Raw genomic sequence first — 23,710 nt, 5'->3', positions numbered from 1 at the left:
TAGGAATGGGCAGATGTTGGATAATGACAGTGTTTTTATAGGAATGGGCAGATGTTGGATAATGACAGTGTTTTTATAGGAATGGGCAGATGTTGGATAATGACAGTGTTTTATAGGAATGGGCAGATGTTGGATAATGACAGTGTTTTTATAGGAATGGGCAGATGTTGGATAATGACAGTGTTTTATAGGAATGGGCAGATGTTGGATAATGACAGTGTTTTTATAGGACTGGGTAGATGTTGGATAATGACAGTGTTTTTATAGGAATGGGCAGATGTTGGATAATGACAGTGTTTTTATAGGACTGGGCAGATGTTGGATAATGACAGTGTTTTTATAGGAATGGGCAGATGTTGGATAATGACAGTGTTTTTATAGGAATGGGCAGATGTTGGATAATGACAGTGTTTTTTTAGGACTGGGTAGATGTTGGATAATGACAGTGTTTTTATAGGACTGGGCAGATGTTGGATAATGACAGTGTTTTATAGGAATGGGCAGATGTTGGATAATGACAGTGTTTTATAGGAATGGGCAGATGTTGGATAATGACAGTGTTATTATAGGAATGGGCAGATGTTGGATAATGACAGTGTTTTTATAGGAATGGGCAGATGTTGGATAATGACAGTGTTTTATAGGAATGGGCAGATGTTGGATAATGACAGTGTTTTTATAGGACTGGGCAGATGTTGGATAATGACAGTGTTTTTATAGGAATGGGCAGATGTTGGATAATGACAGTGTTTTATAGGAATGGGCAGATGTTGGATAATGACAGTGTTTTTATAGGAATGGGCAGATGTTGGATAATGACAGTGTTTGTATAGGAATGGGCAGATGTTGGATAATGACAGTGTTTTATAGGAATGGGCAGATGTTGGATAATGACAGTGTTTTTATAGGACTGGGTAGATGTTGGATAATGACAGTGTTTTTATAGGAATGGGCAGATGTTGGATAATGACAGTGTTTTTATAGGACTGGGCAGATGTTGGATAATGACAGTGTTTTTATAGGAATGGGCAGATGTTGGATAATGACAGTGTTTTTATAGGACTGGGTAGATGTTGGATAATGACAGTGTTTTTATAGGAATGGGCAGATGTTGGATAATGACAGTGTTTTCATAGGACTGGGCAGATGTTGGATAATGACAGTGTTTTATAGGAATGGGCAAATGTTGGATAATGACAGTGTTTTTATAGGACTGGGCAGATGTTGGATAATGACAGTGTTTTTATAGGAATGGGCAGATGTTGGATAATGACAGTGTTTTTATAGGACTGGGTAGATGTTGGATAATGACATTGTTTTTAAACGAATGGGCAGATGTTGGATAATGACAGTGTTTTTATAGGACTGGGCAGATGTTGGATAATGACAGTGTTTTTATAGGACTGGGTAGATGTTGGATAATGACAGTGTTTTTATAGGACTGGGCAGATGTTGGAAAATGACAGTGTTTTTATAGGAATGGGCAGATGTTGGATAATGACAGTGTTTTATAGGAATGGGCAGATGTTGGATAATGACAGTGTTTTTATAGGAATGGGCAGATGTTGGATAATGACAGTGTTTTATAGGAATGGGCAGATGTTGGATAATGACAGTGTTTTTATAGGACTGGGCAGATGTTGGATAATGACAGTGTTTTTAAACGAATGGGCAGATGTTGGATAATGACAGTGTTTTTATAGGACTGGGTAGATGTTGGATAATGACAGTGTTTTTAAACGAATGGGCAGATGTTGGATAATGACAGTGTTTTTATAGGACTGGGCAGATGTTGGATAATGACAGTGTTTTTATAGGACTGGGTAGATGTTGGATAATGACAGTGTTTTTATAGGACTGGGCAGATGTTGGAAAATGACAGTGTTTTTATAGGAATGGGCAGATGTTGGATAATGACAGTGTTTTATAGGAATGGGCAGATGTTGGATAATGACAGTGTTTTTATAGGAATGGGCAGATGTTGGATAATGACAGTGTTTTATAGGAATGGGCAGATGTTGGATAATGACAGTGTTTTTATAGGACTGGGCAGATGTTGGATAATGGCAGTGTTTTTATAGGAATGGGCAGATGTTGGATAATGACAGTGTTTTTATAGGAATGGGCAGATGTTGGATAATGACAGTGTTTTATAGGAATGGGCAGATGTTGGATAATGACAGTGTTTTTATAGGAATGGGCAGATGTTGGATAATGACAGTGTTTTTATAGGAATGGACAGATGTTGGATAATGACAGTGTTTTTATAGGAATGGGCAGATGTTGGATAATGACAGTGTTTTTATAGGACTGGGCAGATGTTGGATAATGACAGTGTTTTTATAGGAATGGGCAGATGTTGGATAATGACAGTGTTTTATAGGAATGGGCAGATGTTGGATAATGACAGTGTTTTTATAGGACTGGGTAGATGTTGGATAATGACAGTGTTTTTATAGGAATGGGCAGATGTTGGATAATGACAGTGTTTTTATAGGACTTGGCAGATGTTGGATAATGACAGTGTTTTTATAGGAATGGGCAGATGTTGGATAATGACAGTGTTTTTATAGGACTGGGTAGATGTTGGATAATGACAGTGTTTTTATAGGAATGGGCAGATGTTGGATAATGACAGTGTTTTTATAGGACTGGGCAGATGTTGGATAATGACAGTGTTTTATAGGAATGGGCAAATGTTGGATAATGACAGTGTTTTTATAGGACTGGGCAGATGTTGGATAATGACAGTGTTTTTATAGGAATGGGCAGATGTTGGATAATGACAGTGTTTTTAAACGAATGGGCAGATGTTGGATAATGACAGTGTTTTTATAGGACTGGGTAGATGTTGGATAATGACAGTGTTTTTAAACGAATGGGCAGATGTTGGATAATGACAGTGTTTTTATAGGACTGGGCAGATGTTGGATAATGACAGTGTTTTTATAGGACTGGGTAGATGTTGGATAATGACAGTGTTTTTATAGGACTGGGCAGATGTTGGAAAATGACATTTTTTTTTTTTAGGAATGGGCAGATGTTGGATAATGACAGTGTTTTTATAGGACTGGGTAGATGTTGGATAATGACAGTGTTTTTATAGGACTGGGCAGATGTTGGAAAATGACAGTGTTTTTATAGGAATGGAGAGATGTTGGATAATGACAGTGTTTTTATAGGAATGGGCAGATGTTGGATAATGACAGTGTTTTTATAGGAATGGGCAGATGTTGGATAATGACAGTGTTTTTATAGGAATGGGCAGATGTTGGATAATGACAGTGTTTTATAGGAATGGGCAGATGTTGGATAATGACAGTGTTTTTATAGGAATGGGCAGATGTTGGATAATGACAGTGTTTTATAGGAATGGGCAGATGTTGGATAATGACAGTGTTTTTATAGGACTGGGTAGATGTTGGATAATGACAGTGTTTTTATAGGAATGGGCAGATGTTGGATAATGACAGTGTTTTTATAGGACTGGGCAGATGTTGGATAATGACAGTGTTTTTATAGGAATGGGCAGATGTTGGATAATGACAGTGTTTTTATAGGAATGGGCAGATGTTGGATAATGACAGTGTTTTTTTAGGACTGGGTAGATGTTGGATAATGACAGTGTTTTTATAGGACTGGGCAGATGTTGGATAATGACAGTGTTTTATAGGAATGGGCAGATGTTGGATAATGACAGTGTTTTATAGGAATGGGCAGATGTTGGATAATGACAGTGTTTTTATAGGACTGGGTAGATGTTGGATAATGACAGTGTTTTTATAGGAATGGGCAGATGTTGGATAATGACAGTGTTTTTATAGGACTGGGCAGATGTTGGATAATGACAGTGTTTTTATAGGAATGGGCAGATGTTGGATAATGACAGTGTTTTTATAGGACTGGGTAGATGTTGGATAATGACAGTGTTTTTATAGGAATGGGCAGATGTTGGATAATGACAGTGTTTTTATAGGACTGGGCAGATGTTGGATAATGACAGTGTTTTATAGGAATGGGCAAATGTTGGATAATGACAGTGTTTTTATAGGACTGGGCAGATGTTGGATAATGACAGTGTTTTTATAGGAATGGGCAGATGTTGGATAATGACAGTGTTTTTAAACGAATGGGCAGATGTTGGATAATGACAGTGTTTTTATAGGACTGGGTAGATGTTGGATAATGACAGTGTTTTTGAACGAAAGGGCAGATGTTGGATAATGACAGTGTTTTTATAGGATTGGGCAGATGTTGGATAATGACAGTGTTTTTATAGGACTGGGTAGATGTTGGATAATGACAGTGTTTTTATAGGACTGGGCAGATGTTGGATAATGACAGTGTTTTTAAACGAATGGGCAGATGTTGGATAATGACAGTGTTTTTATAGGACTGGGTAGATGTTGGATAATGACAGTGTTTTTAAACGAATGGGCAGATGTTGGATAATGACAGTGTTTTTATAGGACTGGGCAGATGTTGGATAATGACAGTGTTTTTATAGGACTGGGTAGATGTTGGATAATGACAGTGTTTTTATAGGACTGGGCAGATGTTGGAAAATGACATTTTTTTTTTTTAGGAATGGGCAGATGTTGGATAATGACAGTGTTTTTATAGGACTGGGTAGATGTTGGATAATGACAGTGTTTTTATAGGACTGGGCAGATGTTGGAAAATGACAGTGTTTTTATAGGAATGGGCAGATGTTGGATAATGACAGTGTTTTTATAGGAATGGGCAGATGTTGGATAATGACAGTGTTTTTATAGGAATGGGCAGATGTTGGATAATGACAGTGTTTTTATAGGAATGGGCAGATGTTGGATAATGACAGTGTTTTATAGGAATGGGCAGATGTTGGATAATGACAGTGTTTTTATAGGAATGGGCAGATGTTGGATAATGACAGTGTTTTATAGGAATGGGCAGATGTTGGATAATGACAGTGTTTTTATAGGACTGGGTAGATGTTGGATAATGACAGTGTTTTTATAGGAATGGGCAGATGTTGGATAATGACAGTGTTTTTATAGGACTGGGCAGATGTTGGATAATGACAGTGTTTTTATAGGAATGGGCAGATGTTGGATAATGACAGTGTTTTTATAGGAATGGGCAGATGTTGGATAATGACAGTGTTTTTTTAGGACTGGGTAGATGTTGGATAATGACAGTGTTTTTATAGGACTGGGCAGATGTTGGATAATGACAGTGTTTTATAGGAATGGGCAGATGTTGGATAATGACAGTGTTTTATAGGAATGGGCAGATGTTGGATAATGACAGTGTTATTATAGGAATGGGCAGATGTTGGATAATGACAGTGTTTTTATAGGAATGGGCAGATGTTGGATAATGACAGTGTTTTATAGGAATGGGCAGATGTTGGATAATGACAGTGTTTTTATAGGACTGGGCAGATGTTGGATAATGACAGTGTTTTTATAGGAATGGGCAGATGTTGGATAATGACAGTGTTTTATAGGAATGGGCAGATGTTGGATAATGACAGTGTTTTTATAGGAATGGGCAGATGTTGGATAATGACAGTGTTTTTATAGGAATGGGCAGATGTTGGATAATGACAGTGTTTTATAGGAATGGGCAGATGTTGGATAATGACAGTGTTTTTATAGGACTGGGTAGATGTTGGATAATGACAGTGTTTTTATAGGAATGGGCAGATGTTGGATAATGACAGTGTTTTTATAGGACTGGGCAGATGTTGGATAATGACAGTGTTTTTATAGGAATGGGCAGATGTTGGATAATGACAGTGTTTTTATAGGACTGGGTAGATGTTGGATAATGACAGTGTTTTTATAGGAATGGGCAGATGTTGGATAATGACAGTGTTTTTATAGGACTGGGCAGATGTTGGATAATGACAGTGTTTTATAGGAATGGGCAAATGTTGGATAATGACAGTGTTTTTATAGGACTGGGCAGATGTTGGATAATGACAGTGTTTTTATAGGAATGGGCAGATGTTGGATAATGACAGTGTTTTTATAGGACTGGGTAGATGTTGGATAATGACAGTGTTTTTAAACGAATGGGCAGATGTTGGATAATGACAGTGTTTTTATAGGACTGGGCAGATGTTGGATAATGACAGTGTTTTTATAGGACTGGGTAGATGTTGGATAATGACAGTGTTTTTATAGGACTGGGCAGATGTTGGAAAATGACAGTGTTTTTATAGGAATGGGCAGATGTTGGATAATGACAGTGTTTTATAGGAATGGGCAGATGTTGGATAATGACAGTGTTTTTATAGGAATGGGCAGATGTTGGATAATGACAGTGTTTTATAGGAATGGGCAGATGTTGGATAATGACAGTGTTTTTATAGGACTGGGCAGATGTTGGATAATGACAGTGTTTTTATAGGAATGGGCAGATGTTGGATAATGACAGTGTTTTTATAGGACTGGGTAGATGTTGGATAATGACAGTGTTTTTATAGGAATGGGCAGATGTTGGATAATGACAGTGTTTTTATAGGACTGGGCAGATGTTGGATAATGACAGTGTTTTATAGGAATGGGCAAATGTTGGATAATGACAGTGTTTTTATAGGACTGGGCAGATGTTGGATAATGACAGTGTTTTTATAGGAATGGGCAGATGTTGGATAATGACAGTGTTTTTAAACGAATGGGCAGATGTTGGATAATGACAGTGTTTTTATAGGACTGGGTAGATGTTGGATAATGACAGTGTTTTTGAACGAAAGGGCAGATGTTGGATAATGACAGTGTTTTTATAGGATTGGGCAGATGTTGGATAATGACAGTGTTTTTATAGGACTGGGTAGATGTTGGATAATGACAGTGTTTTTATAGGACTGGGCAGATGTTGGATAATGACAGTGTTTTTAAACGAATGGGCAGATGTTGGATAATGACAGTGTTTTTATAGGACTGGGTAGATGTTGGATAATGACAGTGTTTTTAAACGAATGGGCAGATGTTGGATAATGACAGTGTTTTTATAGGACTGGGCAGATGTTGGATAATGACAGTGTTTTTATAGGACTGGGTAGATGTTGGATAATGACAGTGTTTTTATAGGACTGGGCAGATGTTGGAAAATGACATTTTTTTTTTTTAGGAATGGGCAGATGTTGGATAATGACAGTGTTTTTATAGGACTGGGTAGATGTTGGATAATGACAGTGTTTTTATAGGACTGGGCAGATGTTGGAAAATGACAGTGTTTTTATAGGAATGGGCAGATGTTGGATAATGACAGTGTTTTTATAGGAATGGGCAGATGTTGGATAATGACAGTGTTTTTATAGGAATGGGCAGATGTTGGATAATGACAGTGTTTTTATAGGAATGGGCAGATGTTGGATAATGACAGTGTTTTATAGGAATGGGCAGATGTTGGATAATGACAGTGTTTTTATAGGAATGGGCAGATGTTGGATAATGACAGTGTTTTATAGGAATGGGCAGATGTTGGATAATGACAGTGTTTTTATAGGACTGGGTAGATGTTGGATAATGACAGTGTTTTTATAGGAATGGGCAGATGTTGGATAATGACAGTGTTTTTATAGGACTGGGCAGATGTTGGATAATGACAGTGTTTTTATAGGAATGGGCAGATGTTGGATAATGACAGTGTTTTTATAGGAATGGGCAGATGTTGGATAATGACAGTGTTTTTTTAGGACTGGGTAGATGTTGGATAATGACAGTGTTTTTATAGGACTGGGCAGATGTTGGATAATGACAGTGTTTTATAGGAATGGGCAGATGTTGGATAATGACAGTGTTTTATAGGAATGGGCAGATGTTGGATAATGACAGTGTTATTATAGGAATGGGCAGATGTTGGATAATGACAGTGTTTTTATAGGAATGGGCAGATGTTGGATAATGACAGTGTTTTATAGGAATGGGCAGATGTTGGATAATGACAGTGTTTTTATAGGACTGGGCAGATGTTGGATAATGACAGTGTTTTTATAGGAATGGGCAGATGTTGGATAATGACAGTGTTTTATAGGAATGGGCAGATGTTGGATAATGACAGTGTTTTTATAGGAATGGGCAGATGTTGGATAATGACAGTGTTTTTATAGGAATGGGCAGATGTTGGATAATGACAGTGTTTTATAGGAATGGGCAGATGTTGGATAATGACAGTGTTTTTATAGGACTGGGTAGATGTTGGATAATGACAGTGTTTTTATAGGAATGGGCATATGTTGGATAATGACAGTGTTTTTATAGGACTGGGCAGATGTTGGATAATGACAGTGTTTTTATAGGAATGGGCAGATGTTGGATAATGACAGTGTTTTTATAGGACTGGGTAGATGTTGGATAATGACAGTGTTTTTATAGGAATGGGCAGATGTTGGATAATGACAGTGTTTTTATAGGACTGGGCAGATGTTGGATAATGACAGTGTTTTTATAGGAATGGGCAAATGTTGGATAATGACAGTGTTTTTATAGGACTGGGCAGATGTTGGATAATGACAGTGTTTTTATAGGAATGGGCAGATGTTGGATAATGACAGTGTTTTTATAGGACTGGGTAGATGTTGGATAATGACAGTGTTTTTAAACGAATGGGCAGATGTTGGATAATGACAGTGTTTTTATAGGACTGGGCAGATGTTGGATAATGACAGTGTTTTTATAGGACTGGGTAGATGTTGGATAATGACAGTGTTTTTATAGGACTGGGCAGATGTTGGAAAATGACAGTGTTTTTATAGGAATGGGCAGATGTTGGATAATGACAGTGTTTTATAGGAATGGGCAGATGTTGGATAATGACAGTGTTTTTATAGGAATGGGCAGATGTTGGATAATGACAGTGTTTTATAGGAATGGGCAGATGTTGGATAATGACAGTGTTTTTATAGGACTGGGCAGATGTTGGATAATGACAGTGTTTTTAAACGAATGGGCAGATGTTGGATAATGACAGTGTTTTTATAGGACTGGGTAGATGTTGGATAATGACAGTGTTTTTAAACGAATGGGCAGATGTTGGATAATGACAGTGTTTTTATAGGACTGGGCAGATGTTGGATAATGACAGTGTTTTTATAGGACTGGGTAGATGTTGGATAATGACAGTGTTTTTATAGGACTGGGCAGATGTTGGAAAATGACAGTGTTTTTATAGGAATGGGCAGATGTTGGATAATGACAGTGTTTTATAGGAGTGGGCAGATGTTGGATAATGACAGTGTTTTTATAGGAATGGGCAGATGTTGGATAATGACAGTGTTTTATAGGAATGGGCAGATGTTGGATAATGACAGTGTTTTTATAGGACTGGGCAGATGTTGGATAATGACAGTGTTTTTATAGGAATGGGCAGATGTTGGATAATGACAGTGTTTTTATAGGAATGGGCAGATGTTGGATAATGACAGTGTTTTATAGGAATGGGCAGATGTTGGATAATGACAGTGTTTTTATAGGAATGGGCAGATGTTGGATAATGACAGTGTTTTTATAGGAATGGACAGATGTTGGATAATGACAGTGTTTTTATAGGAATGGGCAGATGTTGGATAATGACAGTGTTTTTATAGGACTGGGCAGATGTTGGATAATGACAGTGTTTTTATAGGAATGGGCAGATGTTGGATAATGACAGTGTTTTATAGGAATGGGCAGATGTTGGATAATGACAGTGTTTTTATAGGACTGGGTAGATGTTGGATAATGACAGTGTTTTTATAGGAATGGGCAGATGTTGGATAATGACAGTGTTTTTATAGGACTGGGCAGATGTTGGATAATGACAGTGTTTTTATAGGAATGGGCAGATGTTGGATAATGACAGTGTTTTTATAGGACTGGGTAGATGTTGGATAATGACAGTGTTTTTATAGGAATGGGCAGATGTTGGATAATGACAGTGTTTTTATAGGACTGGGCAGATGTTGGATAATGACAGTGTTTTATAGGAATGGGCAAATGTTGGATAATGACAGTGTTTTTATAGGACTGGGCAGATGTTGGATAATGACAGTGTTTTTATAGGAATGGGCAGATGTTGGATAATGACAGTGTTTTTAAACGAATGGGCAGATGTTGGATAATGACAGTGTTTTTATAGGACTGGGTAGATGTTGGATAATGACAGTGTTTTTATAGGACTGGGCAGATGTTGGAAAATGACATTTTTTTTTTTTAGGAATGGGCAGATGTTGGATAATGACAGTGTTTTTATAGGACTGGGTAGATGTTGGATAATGACAGTGTTTTTATAGGACTGGGCAGATGTTGGAAAATGACAGTGTTTTTATAGGAATGGAGAGATGTTGGATAATGACAGTGTTTTTATAGGAATGGGCAGATGTTGGATAATGACAGTGTTTTTATAGGAATGGGCAGATGTTGGATAATGACAGTGTTTTTATAGGAATGGGCAGATGTTGGATAATGACAGTGTTTTATAGGAATGGGCAGATGTTGGATAATGACAGTGTTTTTATAGGAATGGGCAGATGTTGGATAATGACAGTGTTTTATAGGAATGGGCAGATGTTGGATAATGACAGTGTTTTTATAGGACTGGGTAGATGTTGGATAATGACAGTGTTTTTATAGGAATGGGCAGATGTTGGATAATGACAGTGTTTTTATAGGACTGGGCAGATGTTGGATAATGACAGTGTTTTTATAGGAATGGGCAGATGTTGGATAATGACAGTGTTTTTATAGGAATGGGCAGATGTTGGATAATGACAGTGTTTTTTTAGGACTGGGTAGATGTTGGATAATGACAGTGTTTTTATAGGACTGGGCAGATGTTGGATAATGACAGTGTTTTATAGGAATGGGCAGATGTTGGATAATGACAGTGTTTTATAGGAATGGGCAGATGTTGGATAATGACAGTGTTATTATAGGAATGGGCAGATGTTGGATAATGACAGTGTTTTTATAGGAATGGGCAGATGTTGGATAATGACAGTGTTTTATAGGAATGGGCAGATGTTGGATAATGACAGTGTTTTTATAGGACTGGGCAGATGTTGGATAATGACAGTGTTTTTATAGGAATGGGCAGATGTTGGATAATGACAGTGTTTTTATAGGAATGGGCAGATGTTGGATAATGACAGTGTTTTATAGGAATGGGCAGATGTTGGATAATGACAGTGTTTTTATAGGAATGGGCAGATGTTGGATAATGACAGTGTTTTTATAGGAATGGACAGATGTTGGATAATGACAGTGTTTTTATAGGAATGGGCAGATGTTGGATAATGACAGTGTTTTTATAGGACTGGGCAGATGTTGGATAATGACAGTGTTTTTATAGGAATGGGCAGATGTTGGATAATGACAGTGTTTTTATAGGAATGGGCAGATGTTGGATAATGACAGTGTTTTTATAGGACTGGGCAGATGTTGGATAATGACAGTGTTTTTATAGGACTGGGCAGATGTTGGATAATGACAGTGTTTTATAGGAATGGGCAGATGTTGGATAATGACAGTGTTTTTAAACGAATGGGCAGATGTTGGATAATGACAGTGGTTTTATAGGACTGGGCAGATGTTGGATAATGACAGTGTTTTTATAGGAATGGGCAAATGTTAGATATTGACAGTGTTTTTATAGGACTGGGCAGATGTTGGATAATGACAGTGTTTGACCCCAGCTAAAAGAAGAACTTGGTTGGCATGTGCACTATGATGCAGCAGGGTTGTTCCATCGATTTGCTGCCTTTTGAGAAGTGTAACTTGGTAAAAAATGTATAGAAAAATGATTTCACCTAATTTTAACAGTCTGTCATAAAGAGCACATGTTCAACTTCATAAAAATATATAGTACCTGTCTGAGGCCCAGTGCTGTGTTTTATATCATACTGTATAGCAGCTGATGAAACTAACACTGTAAAAGTGAGAGAAAAAAATGTGATCAGTGTTATTTCCTCATAGCTGGTTGAAAATATAGTCTACACAGCATTTTCCGATCAGCAGGTTTGCGTGGGCGGGAGTTTCGGATTTCTATGGTGACATCACCATACGGTAAATTGGTTAATAGACCAATAACGAAGAGAGTACCAAACCTGCCAGTTTTTCCCTCCCCACTCAGACTACTCCCAGACACTAATAGCAAAATTCTTGCTTGAGAAATAGTTTTTTGCTTTAAAACTATTTATGCCCATTTTAATGGAAATCTATTACAGTAAGGTACTTAATTGTTACACAGAAACTCCATGATATTGATATAAAAACTGCTGCATTGGGTCTTTAAAGTAACATGGTTGATGATTTCTTCTTAAAATCACCCATAAATTCCCACGTGACAGGGGGAATGGAAGCTTGTTGTGTGCAACAGGGAGTGGCAATTGAATGCAAACTTCACAACATTTTTTAAATTGTTCAAACATTTTCAAGCCTGCCTGTCTACGGGTAACAGGGTGGACGTGCTACGCTCCACCTGCTCAGTTTTCCACCACAAAACACCTGAAAATGACAAACTCTATGATTTGACTATTAGATGTTTAAAGTTCCACCATATTAAAACAAGAGTTCAGTTCACGTAACAGGGTTGACCTTAAAATGAGGGACAGACGGAAATTAATCACTAGCCACACTAAATAAATAATGATCTTCAGAAATGACTGTCGAAGCAACAAAATGACTAAGGCTGAATTAAGGGGGTTTGTATCTTCCTGGAAGTGACACAGGGTGACGGAGGGCACTTTAACAAGCCTTTATTCATATTCCTAAAACATCTGATTTATTGCATTTTCCATGTGGCCTATATTAAAGGGCGCTTTATTTAATATAACAGCCTTTTAAAATTCAATATTGGTGCACAATTTCTAAAATTCATTTCTTTTATGGAGTTTAGCTGATATCAGTAGTGCAAAACTCCCATTTGCGATTTTACTTTGATTGGGAAGAATGTGTGCCCTCAATATGAATGCCAGCCAACTGGCATTAGTGAGATGTGTCACAATTAATCAATGATTTATACTGCATCCCAAATGGAACCCTATCCTTTTATAGCACACTAGCAGGACACATCTTTAAAGTGTGGCAGGTAGCCTAGCGGTTAAGAGTATTGGGCCAATAACAGAATGGTTGCTGGTTCGAATCCCCGAGCTGACTAGGTGAAAAATTGGGCGATGTACCCTTGAGCAAGGCATTTCACTCTAACTGCTCATGTAAGTCTCTCTAGATAAGAGCGGCTGCTAAAAGACTAAAATGTAAAAGTAAAGTCTCACACATCTTTCCTCGCTCACCCCCACCCTTACCTCACGACCTCCCCAGTGTGGCCAATCACCACCAGCAGAACCTGATGACTGTGGCTAACCTGGGGGTGGTGTTCGGCCCAACTCTGCTGAGGCCCCAGGAAGAGACTGTGGCAGCCATCATGGACATCAAGTTCCAGAACATCGTGGTGGAGATCCTCATCGAGAACCACGAGAGGGTGAGTCAGTCAGTGAGGGGTCTCTGAGAGAGAAGTTCTGTTCAACACCTTATCTTATCTCTCTTACCTGGATGTCAGGGTTCGTCTCCAAGTCCCACATTGGCCCCTGGCGGATAATGGGCACGTTGGAGGGAGAGACCAGAACTGTAATCTGGTTAGCCAGGGTGGAGGAGTATTTATCACTAAGTGTGTCTGTGAAAACTAATGATCCACTTTTACTTGAGCAGCGATTGATTCTGAGATTCATCTGCCCCAGACTTTTGATTTAATTATCTGAATGGAATGAGAGAAATGTTGTCAGAGGAATGGAGAACACAGTGTTGGGAAAATAAGCATCCTTGTCATAATGCTGATAACATTTCTGAATAACTGAAGCATTATGAGAGTGGCATGGTATTAAGTATGTGGACACTCTCTCCGTTACTGAAGAGCTCAGTGACTTTCAACGTGGCACCGTCATACACTACATCCCCAAAAGGATATGGACATCGACCCGTCGAACATATCATTCCAAAATCATGGACTTCCTATGATGGTGCCACGTTGAAAGTCACTGAGCTCTTCAGTAAGGCCATTCTACTGCCAATGTTTGTCTATGGAGACTGACTGTGTGCTCGATTGTATACACCTTTTAGCAACGGGTGTGGCTGAAATAGCCGAATCCACTAATTTGAAGGTGTGTCCACATACTTCTGTATATATAGTGTAGGATGCCACCTTTCCAAGTCAGTTAGTCAAATGTCTGCCCTGCTAGCAGCTTCCCCGGGACCACTGTAAGTGATGTTATTGTGAAGTGAAAACGTATTGGAGCAACAACGGCTCAGACGCGAAGTGGTAGGCCACACAAGCTCACAGAACGGGACCACCGAGTGCTGATGCGCGTTGCGCGCATAAATTGTCTGTCCTCGGATGCAACACTCAATACCGAGTTCCAAACGGCCTCTGGAAGAAACATCAGCACAAGAACTGTTTGCCGGGAGCTTCATGAAATGTGTTTCCATGGCCGAGCAGCTGCACACAAGCCTAAGATCACCATGCACAATGCCAAGCTTCGACTGGAGTGGTGTAAAGCTCGCCGCCATTGGACTCTGGAGCAGTGGAAACACATTCTCTGGAGTGATGAATCACGCTTCACCATCTGGCAGTTTGACGGACGAATCTGGGTTTGGATGAGCCAGGAGAATGGTACCTGCCCGAATGAATAGTGCTAACTGCAAAGTTTTTTGGAGGAGAAGGAGTAATGCTCTGGGGCTGTTTTTCATGGTTCGGGCTAGGCCCCTTACGTCCAGTGAAGGGAAGTCTTAGCACTACGGCATACAATGACATTCTAGATGAATCTGTGCTTCCAATTTTGTGGCAACAGTTTTGGGAAGGCCCTTTCTTGTTTCAGTATGACAATACCCCCTTGCACAAAGTGAGGTCCATACAGAAATTATTTGTTGAGATCGGTGTGAAAGAACTGTTGCGTCTTTGGCTATGCCGGATTAAGTGATATGACATGCTATCCTATAAAATAATTTATCCGTAATTAATATTACCTGATTGAGCTAATCATGTAAATGTAATTAACTAGAGAGTCGGGGCACCACGAAAAAATATTTATAGAGCTGTTATCTTCCGAATAAACTCTTAAAGACCTAGTAATATTTTACATCAATAGCAGTCGATATTAATCTTCACCTTAATTCAGTCTCATCTTTAAGTTGTAAATTCTTGGTTATCTGCATCAACCCTGGCTAACAAGTTGAATCAGCAATACAAAATTGGGTTAATTATTTATTTACTAAATACCTAACTAATCACACAGAATTACACATACACATAATTAATCATAACTTGATTACAGATTACGTCATAAAGGGAAACGTCCCTAGCGGGTGGAACAGATATGACAGCTTGTTACACAAAAGAAAAGGGGCTGGGTTTGAGTGCAAGAGCGGGAAGACTGAGTAACAAAGGAAGAAGCTGTGCTATCGTAAATACAGTATCTTATTCATTCTAAATTACCGCCCATTTAGAAAAGGAAAATGCAATAAATATTTACTCTGAGCTGCGCTTCAGTAGGTTGGTGGTAGATGGAAGGCCGTGTTGCCAAACCGAGTCTTTTGTCCTTTGAAGAATGTCTCTGGTGGTCAATTGGATATGTTGTAGTAATGTTGTTGTGTGATAGACAGGATACTCTGTCTGTTCCTTCCTAACCCTCGTTTGCAGCTGCTGTTGCTAACTCAACGGCTAGGAGGTATCACTTCTGTATTGAATAAGTGTTCAAAGTTCATACCAATCGCAACCAAAGCTCACGCTGATGTTGGCTTCGTTCTGTAGTTATTATCTGAACCATTCTGACATCGGACCGTCGTCCTCACATCCCCGGAACAGGAGGTTACATTTTCGTCAAGGCTTTATATAGTGGAGCGAGAAGGGTGTGTCTGAAAAGTTTTATAGCCCATGTCCCTTCACAGGGGCGGGACACTGATTGAGCAGAACCCTAACCTTATTTAAACCCAATTCTCACATTTTAGAAGCTGAAATCACATTTCATCCAATCACGAATAATTTCATATTCAAACATTTAAATTGAACAACGTCATGACAGAACTTTCCTGGCCTGCACAGAGCCCTGATCTCAACCCCATCGAACACCTTTGGGATGAGTTGGACCGCCGACTGGGAATCAGGCCTAATCACCCAACATCAGTGCCCAACCTCACTAATGCTCTTGTGGCTGAATGGAAGCAAGTCCCCACAGCAATGTTCCAACATCTAGTGGAAAGCCTTCCCGGAAGAGTGGAGGCTGTTACAGCAGCAATGTTCCAACATCTAGTGGAAAGCCTTCCCAGAAGAGTGGAGGCTGTTACAGCAGCAAAGTGGGGACCAACTCCATATAAATGCCCATGAATTTTGAATGAGATGTTCAACGAGCAGGTGTCCATATACTTTAGGCCATGTAGTGAATCTGTAAGTTGTAATACCATTTCCTCTTATCTCACACAGGCCCTACAATTTCATTGTCAAACTAAATGTTTAGTTGTGTGATTAAGTTTATTTAGCCATGGGTGGGTACCTGTAGTCAGTGTACAGTATGGGAAGGTTGATTATTCCAGTGCTGTGTGTGCAGATATTCAATGACATGCCAGTTCCGGGAGGCCCGGCCAACCTACAGCTCAACCTGCAGCCGCGGAGGAGGAGCACGGAGAGCAAGGCCCCGTCCTGCAGCGAGAGACCCCTCACCCTCTTCCACACACCCACACACTCCCAGAAAGGTCATCCCACACACCCTTCCTAATGTTCAGTGTCAGTCAGACATTCAAATTGCCTGAGATTTGTTCATCCTTCTTAATTTAAATGACTTTCTTCTCCTTTTTCAAATGTAAAAAAATGTATATATTGAGAGCATTTGAGTCAGCGGCTGACACATTGATCACCAATATTAAATATCCTCCTCACCAACTCAAGTGGTTAGTGTAACATATACATCTTCTTACTGCTGTTATGTAGTGGAGGAGAGGAACAGTGTGGTAGTGAACTCTACTCCAGAGCTCCAGCAGCCGCAGCCAGCCCAGGCCAAGGCCCCCCACAACAACCCTTCAGCCAACCCCTCCTCCTCCTCAGCAGCGGTCGACCATAACAGCAGTGGCAGCCACGGCCACAGCTGGACCCCACGCAACAGCCTGACCAGCACTGACAGGGACCAGGACAGGGGCCTGAACTTACAGAGCCGCCCAAACTCACTGTGAGTACACATACATATGCAAGCCTGCAAACGCGTTTGCACGCACGCACACTCTCTTTCTTCACCGTACTCTTTGTCTCTTTCTTCACCCTCCTCTCTATCTTCACCCTCCTTTCTGCCTATTTCTTCACCTTCCTCTCGCTTTTTCTTCACCCTCCTAGCTGTCTCTTTCTTCACCCTGCTCTCTATCTTCACCCTCCTTTCTGCCTATTTCTTCACCTTCCTCTCTCTTTTTCTTCACCCTCCTAGATGTCTCTTTCTTCACCCTCCTCTCTGTCTCTTTCTTCACCCTCCTCTCTGTCTCTTTCTTCACCCTCCTATCTCTCTTTCTTCACCCTCCTATCTCTCTTTCTTCACCCTCCTCTCTATTCCTTCACCCTCCTCTCTGTCTCTTTCTTCACCCTCCTCTCTGTCTCTTTCTTCACCCTCCTCTCTGTCTCTTTCTTCACCCTCCTCTCTGTCTCTTTCTTCACCCTCCTCTCTGTCTCTTTCTTCACCCTCCTCTCTGTCTCTTTCCTCCCCCTCCTCTCTGTCTCTTTCTTCACCCTCCTCTCTGTCTCTTTCCTCCCCCTCCTCTCCGACTCTTTCTCTGCATTGACATAATACTCCCCCGAGTGTTGATAGAAGACATCTCTGATGGAATATGACCTTACCTTGTGAAATCTCTTGAAGGTTGACAAAAGTAATTTAACTCACTGGGAGTAGTGAGATGTCTCTCCAAAACCACAGAAGATTGGCTATACTCAATTATGTCTCTCTCATACTCCTTCTTTCGCGCTTGCTCTCCCACTGATTATGTCTCATCTTCAGAGCTCTGTTCTCATGTATTTTCTTTCCCTTAAGGTCATGTTTGGAGGTGTTGGCACTGAGGAGAATGGGTCCATTTGCAGTGTGATCCTCTCTCTCTCTCCCTCCTTCTCTCTCTTGCTCTTCCTCCCTCTCCTGTTCTCCCTGAACTTCTCTCTCTCTGTCTCCCCCTCTCTCTCTCTCACTTCCTCCCTCTCTTTTTCTCCCTCTCCCCCTCTCTCTCTCTGTCCCTCCCTCCGTCCCTCCCTTGCTCTCTCTCTATCCCTTTCTCTCTCTCTTTCTCCCACTCTCTTTCCCCCCTTAACCCCCCTCTCCCTCTCAGAACAGGAAGTGGACACAGCAGATTGAATAAGAAATTGATTTTGAGCCACAATCTGATGGCCTTTTGGAACACACTTAATTCCCTCCAATATAAAATGTAGGACAAGAGATGGAGAGAGAGACATCGTGTTGTCAGTATGTTTCTCCGCTGAGGCTAGCAGCAATCCTGAACAGAGTTCTGATAATGGGTCATAATGGATCATAGTTTTAACGACAACATGGTGCATTCACAACATGGTGCATTCACAACATGGTGCATTCACAACATGGCACATTCACAACATGGCGCATTCACAACATGGCGCATTCACAACATGGTGCATTCACAACATGGCGCATTCACAACATGGCGCATTCACAACATGGTGCATTCACAACATGGTGCATTCACAACATGGTGCATTCACAACATGGTGCATTCACAACATGGTGCATTCACAACATAGTGCATTCACAACATGGCGCATTCACAACATGGCGCATTCACAAAATAGTGCATCAGAGATATTAGAGAAAGGAGGAGATAGATAATCCCATTGGGCAATGAATGGAGAAACGTACAACACCCCCCCCCCCCCCCCCCCCCCTCACCAAGCAGACTGTTGGCCAATCACATTCACATTCATGCTGTGTCACGCAGTTGCTAAGCTAATCATCACGCAATCCCTTCTCAAAGTCAGGGTATGAGTCGAGAAACATGCCTATTTTCCTCAAGTGTATGTAATGTCACGATTCCAAAGCTATACAATATTACAGAAAACAAGTGAATAATCTCACATCTCAGAAAATATTTGTAATGTTGTACTCCTTGTTCAAGAAATTCATGCTGATGTTGGGTTTTTGAGCTAGCGCACAATTGACTCGCATTCACTCCTTGTCCCAGAATGAACTGTACGGCCCATTGACGACGTATGGGCAATATACACAATGGACGTTAATACAATTCCAATGGAGTTTCCCATCTCCTCAAAACAATCTGTGGGTGCATTCACAAAATGGTTTATTTGAGGATTCCATTGATCATGTGGTGAGTCTGGATCCAAAGTGTCACTTAGTTTTAGTCAATTTAAATGAAGGAAATTACATTGTGAGCAAAATGATTAATTATATCACTTTAGTAAATAATTTTAAAAGGGTTAATGACGTTAGATTTGAGCATCTGTTGCCTCGATTAAAAAAATCCTGCATAACCAAACATTTGTCATTGCTGTTACTACTCCTACTGGTGACATAATGTTATCATAATGGCATATTCATTGATTTAGAATGGGAAAATGGAACCAAATACATTTAAATAAATACAAATCTAGAAAAATAAGTACTCCAAAATGCCCCCGCAAACGGCCCGTTTAGGAGTTTTCTTTTAATCAAACCTTCACAAGCAATTTGATGGTTTGACAACAATCAGTTATTTAGCTTAAAAAAATAGGTTAAAAGCAGGATTTCCTCTCAGAAAGCAAATACAGTGGCTTGGTAAACCAAGAGTTCATCCACTCAGTACTGACATGCAGTGAAAGGCCATGAAACAGCTGACTAAATCATCAATGGGCTTATCAAGGAACAACTATATTAGTTGAAGGTCAGATTTTAACAGTGTTGCGGCTTTTTTACAGCAGAAAACTGACTCATATTACAAGTGTTTCTTTAACTCCCCGTGCTGATTATCTGAAAGGTTTTGTGGAGCGAGGGAGAGCAGAACTCTCAGGGGGAAGCAGGGGAGACCTTCTGGCTCTCACATAACAACTGGAACCTTGTTCAACTGGTTCAATGCTAGCCTGTACAGTGACTTGGTTTCATTCAATAATAGCCTGTACATAGACTTGGTTTCATTCAATGCCTGCCTGTACAGAGACTTGGTTTCATTCAATGCTAGCCTGTATAGAGACTTTGTTTCATTCAATGCTAGCCTGTACAGTGACTTGGTTTCATTCAATGCTAGCCTGTACAGTGACTTGGTTTCATTCAATGCTAGCCTGTATAGAGACTTTGTTTCATTCAATACTAGCCTGTACATAGACTTAGTTTCATTCAATGCTAGCCTGTATAGAGACTTGGTTTCATTCAATGCTAGCCTGTACAGAGACTTGGTTTCATTCAATGCTAGCCTGTACATAGACTTTGTTTCATTCAATACTAGCCTGTACATAGACTTAGTTTCATTCAATGCTAGCCTGTATAGAGACTTGGTTTCATGCAATGCCTGCCTGTACAGTGACTTGGTTTCATTCAATGCTAGCCTGTACAGAGACTTGGTTTCATTCAATGCCTGCCTGTACAGTGACTTGGTTTCATTCAATGCTAGCCTGTATAGAGACTTTGTTTCATTCAATGCTAGCCTGTACAGAGACTTGGTTTCATTCAATACTAGCCTGTACAGAGACTTGGTTTCATTCAATGCTAGCCTGTACAGAGACTTGGTTTCATTCAATACTAGCCTGTACAGAGACTTGGTTTCATTCAATGCTAGCCTGTACATAGACTTGGTTTCATGCAATGCTAGCCTGTACAGAGACTTGGTTTCATTCAAAGCTAGCTTCTACAGTGACTTGGTTTCATTCAATAATAGCCTGTACATAGACTTGGTTTCATTCAATACTAGCCTGTACAGTGACTTGGTTTCAGTCAATGCTAGCCTGTATAGAGACTTGGTTTCATTCAATGCTAGCCTGTACAGAGACTTGGTTGCATTCAATGCTAGCCTGTACAGAGACTTGGTTTCATTCAATACTAGCCTGTACAGTGACTTGGTTTCATTCAATGCCTGCCTGTACAGTGAATTGGTTTCATTCAATGCTAGCCTGTACAGAGACTTGGTTTCATTCAATGCTAGCCTGTACAGTGACTTGGTTTCGTTCAATGCTAGCCTGTACAGAGACTTGGTTTCGTTCAAAGCTAGCCTGTACAAAGACTTGGTTTCATTCAATGCTAGCCTGTACATAGACTTGGTTTCATTCAATGCTAGCCTGTATAGAGACTTGGTTTCATTCAATGCTAGCCTGTACAGATACTTGGTTTCATTCAATGCCTGCCTGTACAGAGACTTGGTTTCATTCAATGCTAGCCTGTACAGGGACTTGGTTTCATTCAACACTAGCCTGTACAGAGACTTTGTTTCATTCAATGCTAGCCTGTACAGAGACTTGGTTTCATTCAACACTAGCCTGTACAGAGACTTTGTTTCATTCAATGCTAGCCTGTACAGAGACTTGGTTTCATTAAATGCTAGCCTGTACATAGACTTGGTTTCATGCAATGCTAGCCTGTACAGAGACTTGGTTTCATTACATTTTTTTATTAGGCAAGTCAGTTAAGAACATATTCTTATTTACAATGACAGATTTTTAACTTGTCAGCTTGGGGATTTAATCTAGCAACCTTTCAGTTAATGGCCCAACGCTCTAACCACTAGGCTACTTGCCATTCCAATGCTAGCCTACTGGTGCAGAGAGCAGAGGGTTCGGTAAATCGTAATATTCATTCTCCGGCACAAAACAGTCACGCCAAAATACAGGGCGCATAAAACAGACCAGCCCAAACACAGGACCAAACAGTCTGGAGAAAACAAACACGCAAACACATCCACAACCAACAGAGTCACAATCCCCCACAAACCTAGATGGACCTAACAGGCCTAAACAGACATAAATCAATAAACGAAACAGGGAACAGGTGCAACCAATAAGACAAAACGAAAAGGAAAAAGGGATCGGTGTCGGCTAGTAGACCGGCGACGACGACCGCCGATCGCCGCCCGAACAGGCAGGGGAGCCGCCTTCGGCGGGAGTCGTGACACACCTTTACACTGAGTGCACAAAACATTGGGAACACCTGCTCTTTCCATGGGATAGACTGACCAGGTGAATCCAGGTGAAAGCTATGATCCCTTCTTGATGTAATTAGTTAACAAATCCACTTCAATCAGTGTAGATGAAGGGGAGGACAGGTCAAAGAAGGATTATTAAGCCTTGAGACAATTGAGACATTGATTGTGTATGTGTGCCATTCCGAGGGTGAATGGGCAAGACAGGGTATGACTGTCGGTGCTTGGCGCAGCGGTTTGTGACAAGCAACGCTGCTTGGTTTTTCACACAGTTTCCTGTGTGTATCAAGAATAGTCCACCACCCAAAGGACATCCAACCAACTTGACACAACTGTCAGAAGCATTATTGTCAACATGGGCCAGCATCCATGTGGAATGCCTTTGACACCTTGTAGAGCCCATGCCCCAACTAATTGAGTCTGCTCTGAGGGCAAAAGGGGTGGGGTGCAACTCAATATTAGGAAGGTGTTCTTAATGTTTTGTACAATCAGTGTATGTCTGATAAGCTGTTTCACAGCTCATAATAGTAACTCTGGTACCACTTACAAGTTCTAGGAAGACCTTGACCCCTGACCTCAGTGGAAACATCATTAAAGAGACATAATTTCACGCCATCCAAAACCCCCTCTGAGAGTAATACGACTTTTACTAATGCACCACCTCTGGTACAGTTGGAGCTTCACCTGTCGTTGCTTTCAGTCTTGTCTGTCTTTGTAGTTTTATCAGATGGTGAAATTATGATTTAACACAAAACCCTTCAAAGTTCCAGCTGCTGGTTTTGGTTAAGTCGGAACTTACAGGTCCTTTGCTTGGCTTCAGCAATGACCCCATGGCAGGGTCAGTCTTTTCCTCTGGGGATCTCAGCTGTTATTGTTTCTTCCTATTCTGTTTTATTAGAAGGGGCGGTGCAGCACAGGGCTGAATTACAACTGAGAAAAACACACAAGACTAGAATCCCTGGTGACTCAGACCTCAAAAATGTTCTTGAAAACGTGTCATCAAAATATTTCCATTTCTCCTAGCCAGCCAGTTGTACAAAGAGGCATCACTCACCAGGGCCAGTCGAAGCAAGTTCTGCCGCGACTACAGTCTCTCGAGGAGCTAACGCTCTCTCCATCCCTCTCTTTCTCTCTCTCTCTCTGTCTCTCTCTCTCTCTCTCTCTCTCTCTCTCTCTCTCTCTCTCTCTCAGTAGAGCTGTCTCTTTCTCTCTCTGTCTCTCTGTCTCTGTCTCTCTCTCTCTCTCTCAGTAGAGCTGTCTCTTTCTCTCTCTCTGTCTCTCTCTCTCTCTCTCAGTAGAGCTGTCTCTCTCTCTCTCAGTAGAGCTGTCTCTCTCTCTCTCTCAGTAGAGCTGTCTCTCTCTCTCTCTCAGTAGAGCTGTCTCTCTCTCTCTCTCTCTCTCAGTAGAGCTGTCTCTCTCTCTCTCAGTAGAGCTGTCTCTCTCTCTCAGTAGAGCTGTCTCTCTCTCCCTCTCTCTCTCTCAGTAGAGCTGTCTCTCTCTCTCAGTAGAGCTGTCTCTCTCTCTCAGTAGAGCTGTCTCTCTCTCTCTCTCTCTCTCTCTCTCAGTAGAGCTGTCTCTCTCTC

The 23,710-nt window shown here is 40.6% G+C and overlaps 1 protein-coding gene across 3 annotated transcripts in view; it reads left to right on the top strand.

The window, feature by feature from the left end:
* The window catches only part of LOC110534849 (rho GTPase-activating protein 26), a 145,502-nt gene that overhangs the window by 112,025 nt on the left and 9,767 nt on the right, over window positions 1-23,710 (top strand). For all 3 annotated transcript variants that reach the window (XM_036989703.1, XM_036989705.1, XM_036989704.1), the window contains exons 18-20: window positions 13,290-13,449; window positions 16,565-16,709; window positions 16,945-17,179. In XM_036989703.1, the coding sequence (XP_036845598.1) occupies window positions 13,290-13,449; window positions 16,565-16,709; window positions 16,945-17,179 (540 nt within the window). The remainder of the gene's footprint in view (window positions 1-13,289; window positions 13,450-16,564; window positions 16,710-16,944; window positions 17,180-23,710) is intronic.

Source organism: Oncorhynchus mykiss, chromosome 10 (genome assembly GCF_013265735.2).
Source record: "Oncorhynchus mykiss isolate Arlee chromosome 10, USDA_OmykA_1.1, whole genome shotgun sequence".
Classification (NCBI taxonomy): domain Eukaryota; kingdom Metazoa; phylum Chordata; class Actinopteri; order Salmoniformes; family Salmonidae; genus Oncorhynchus; species Oncorhynchus mykiss.
This window is presented reverse-complemented; position numbering and strand designations above follow the sequence as displayed.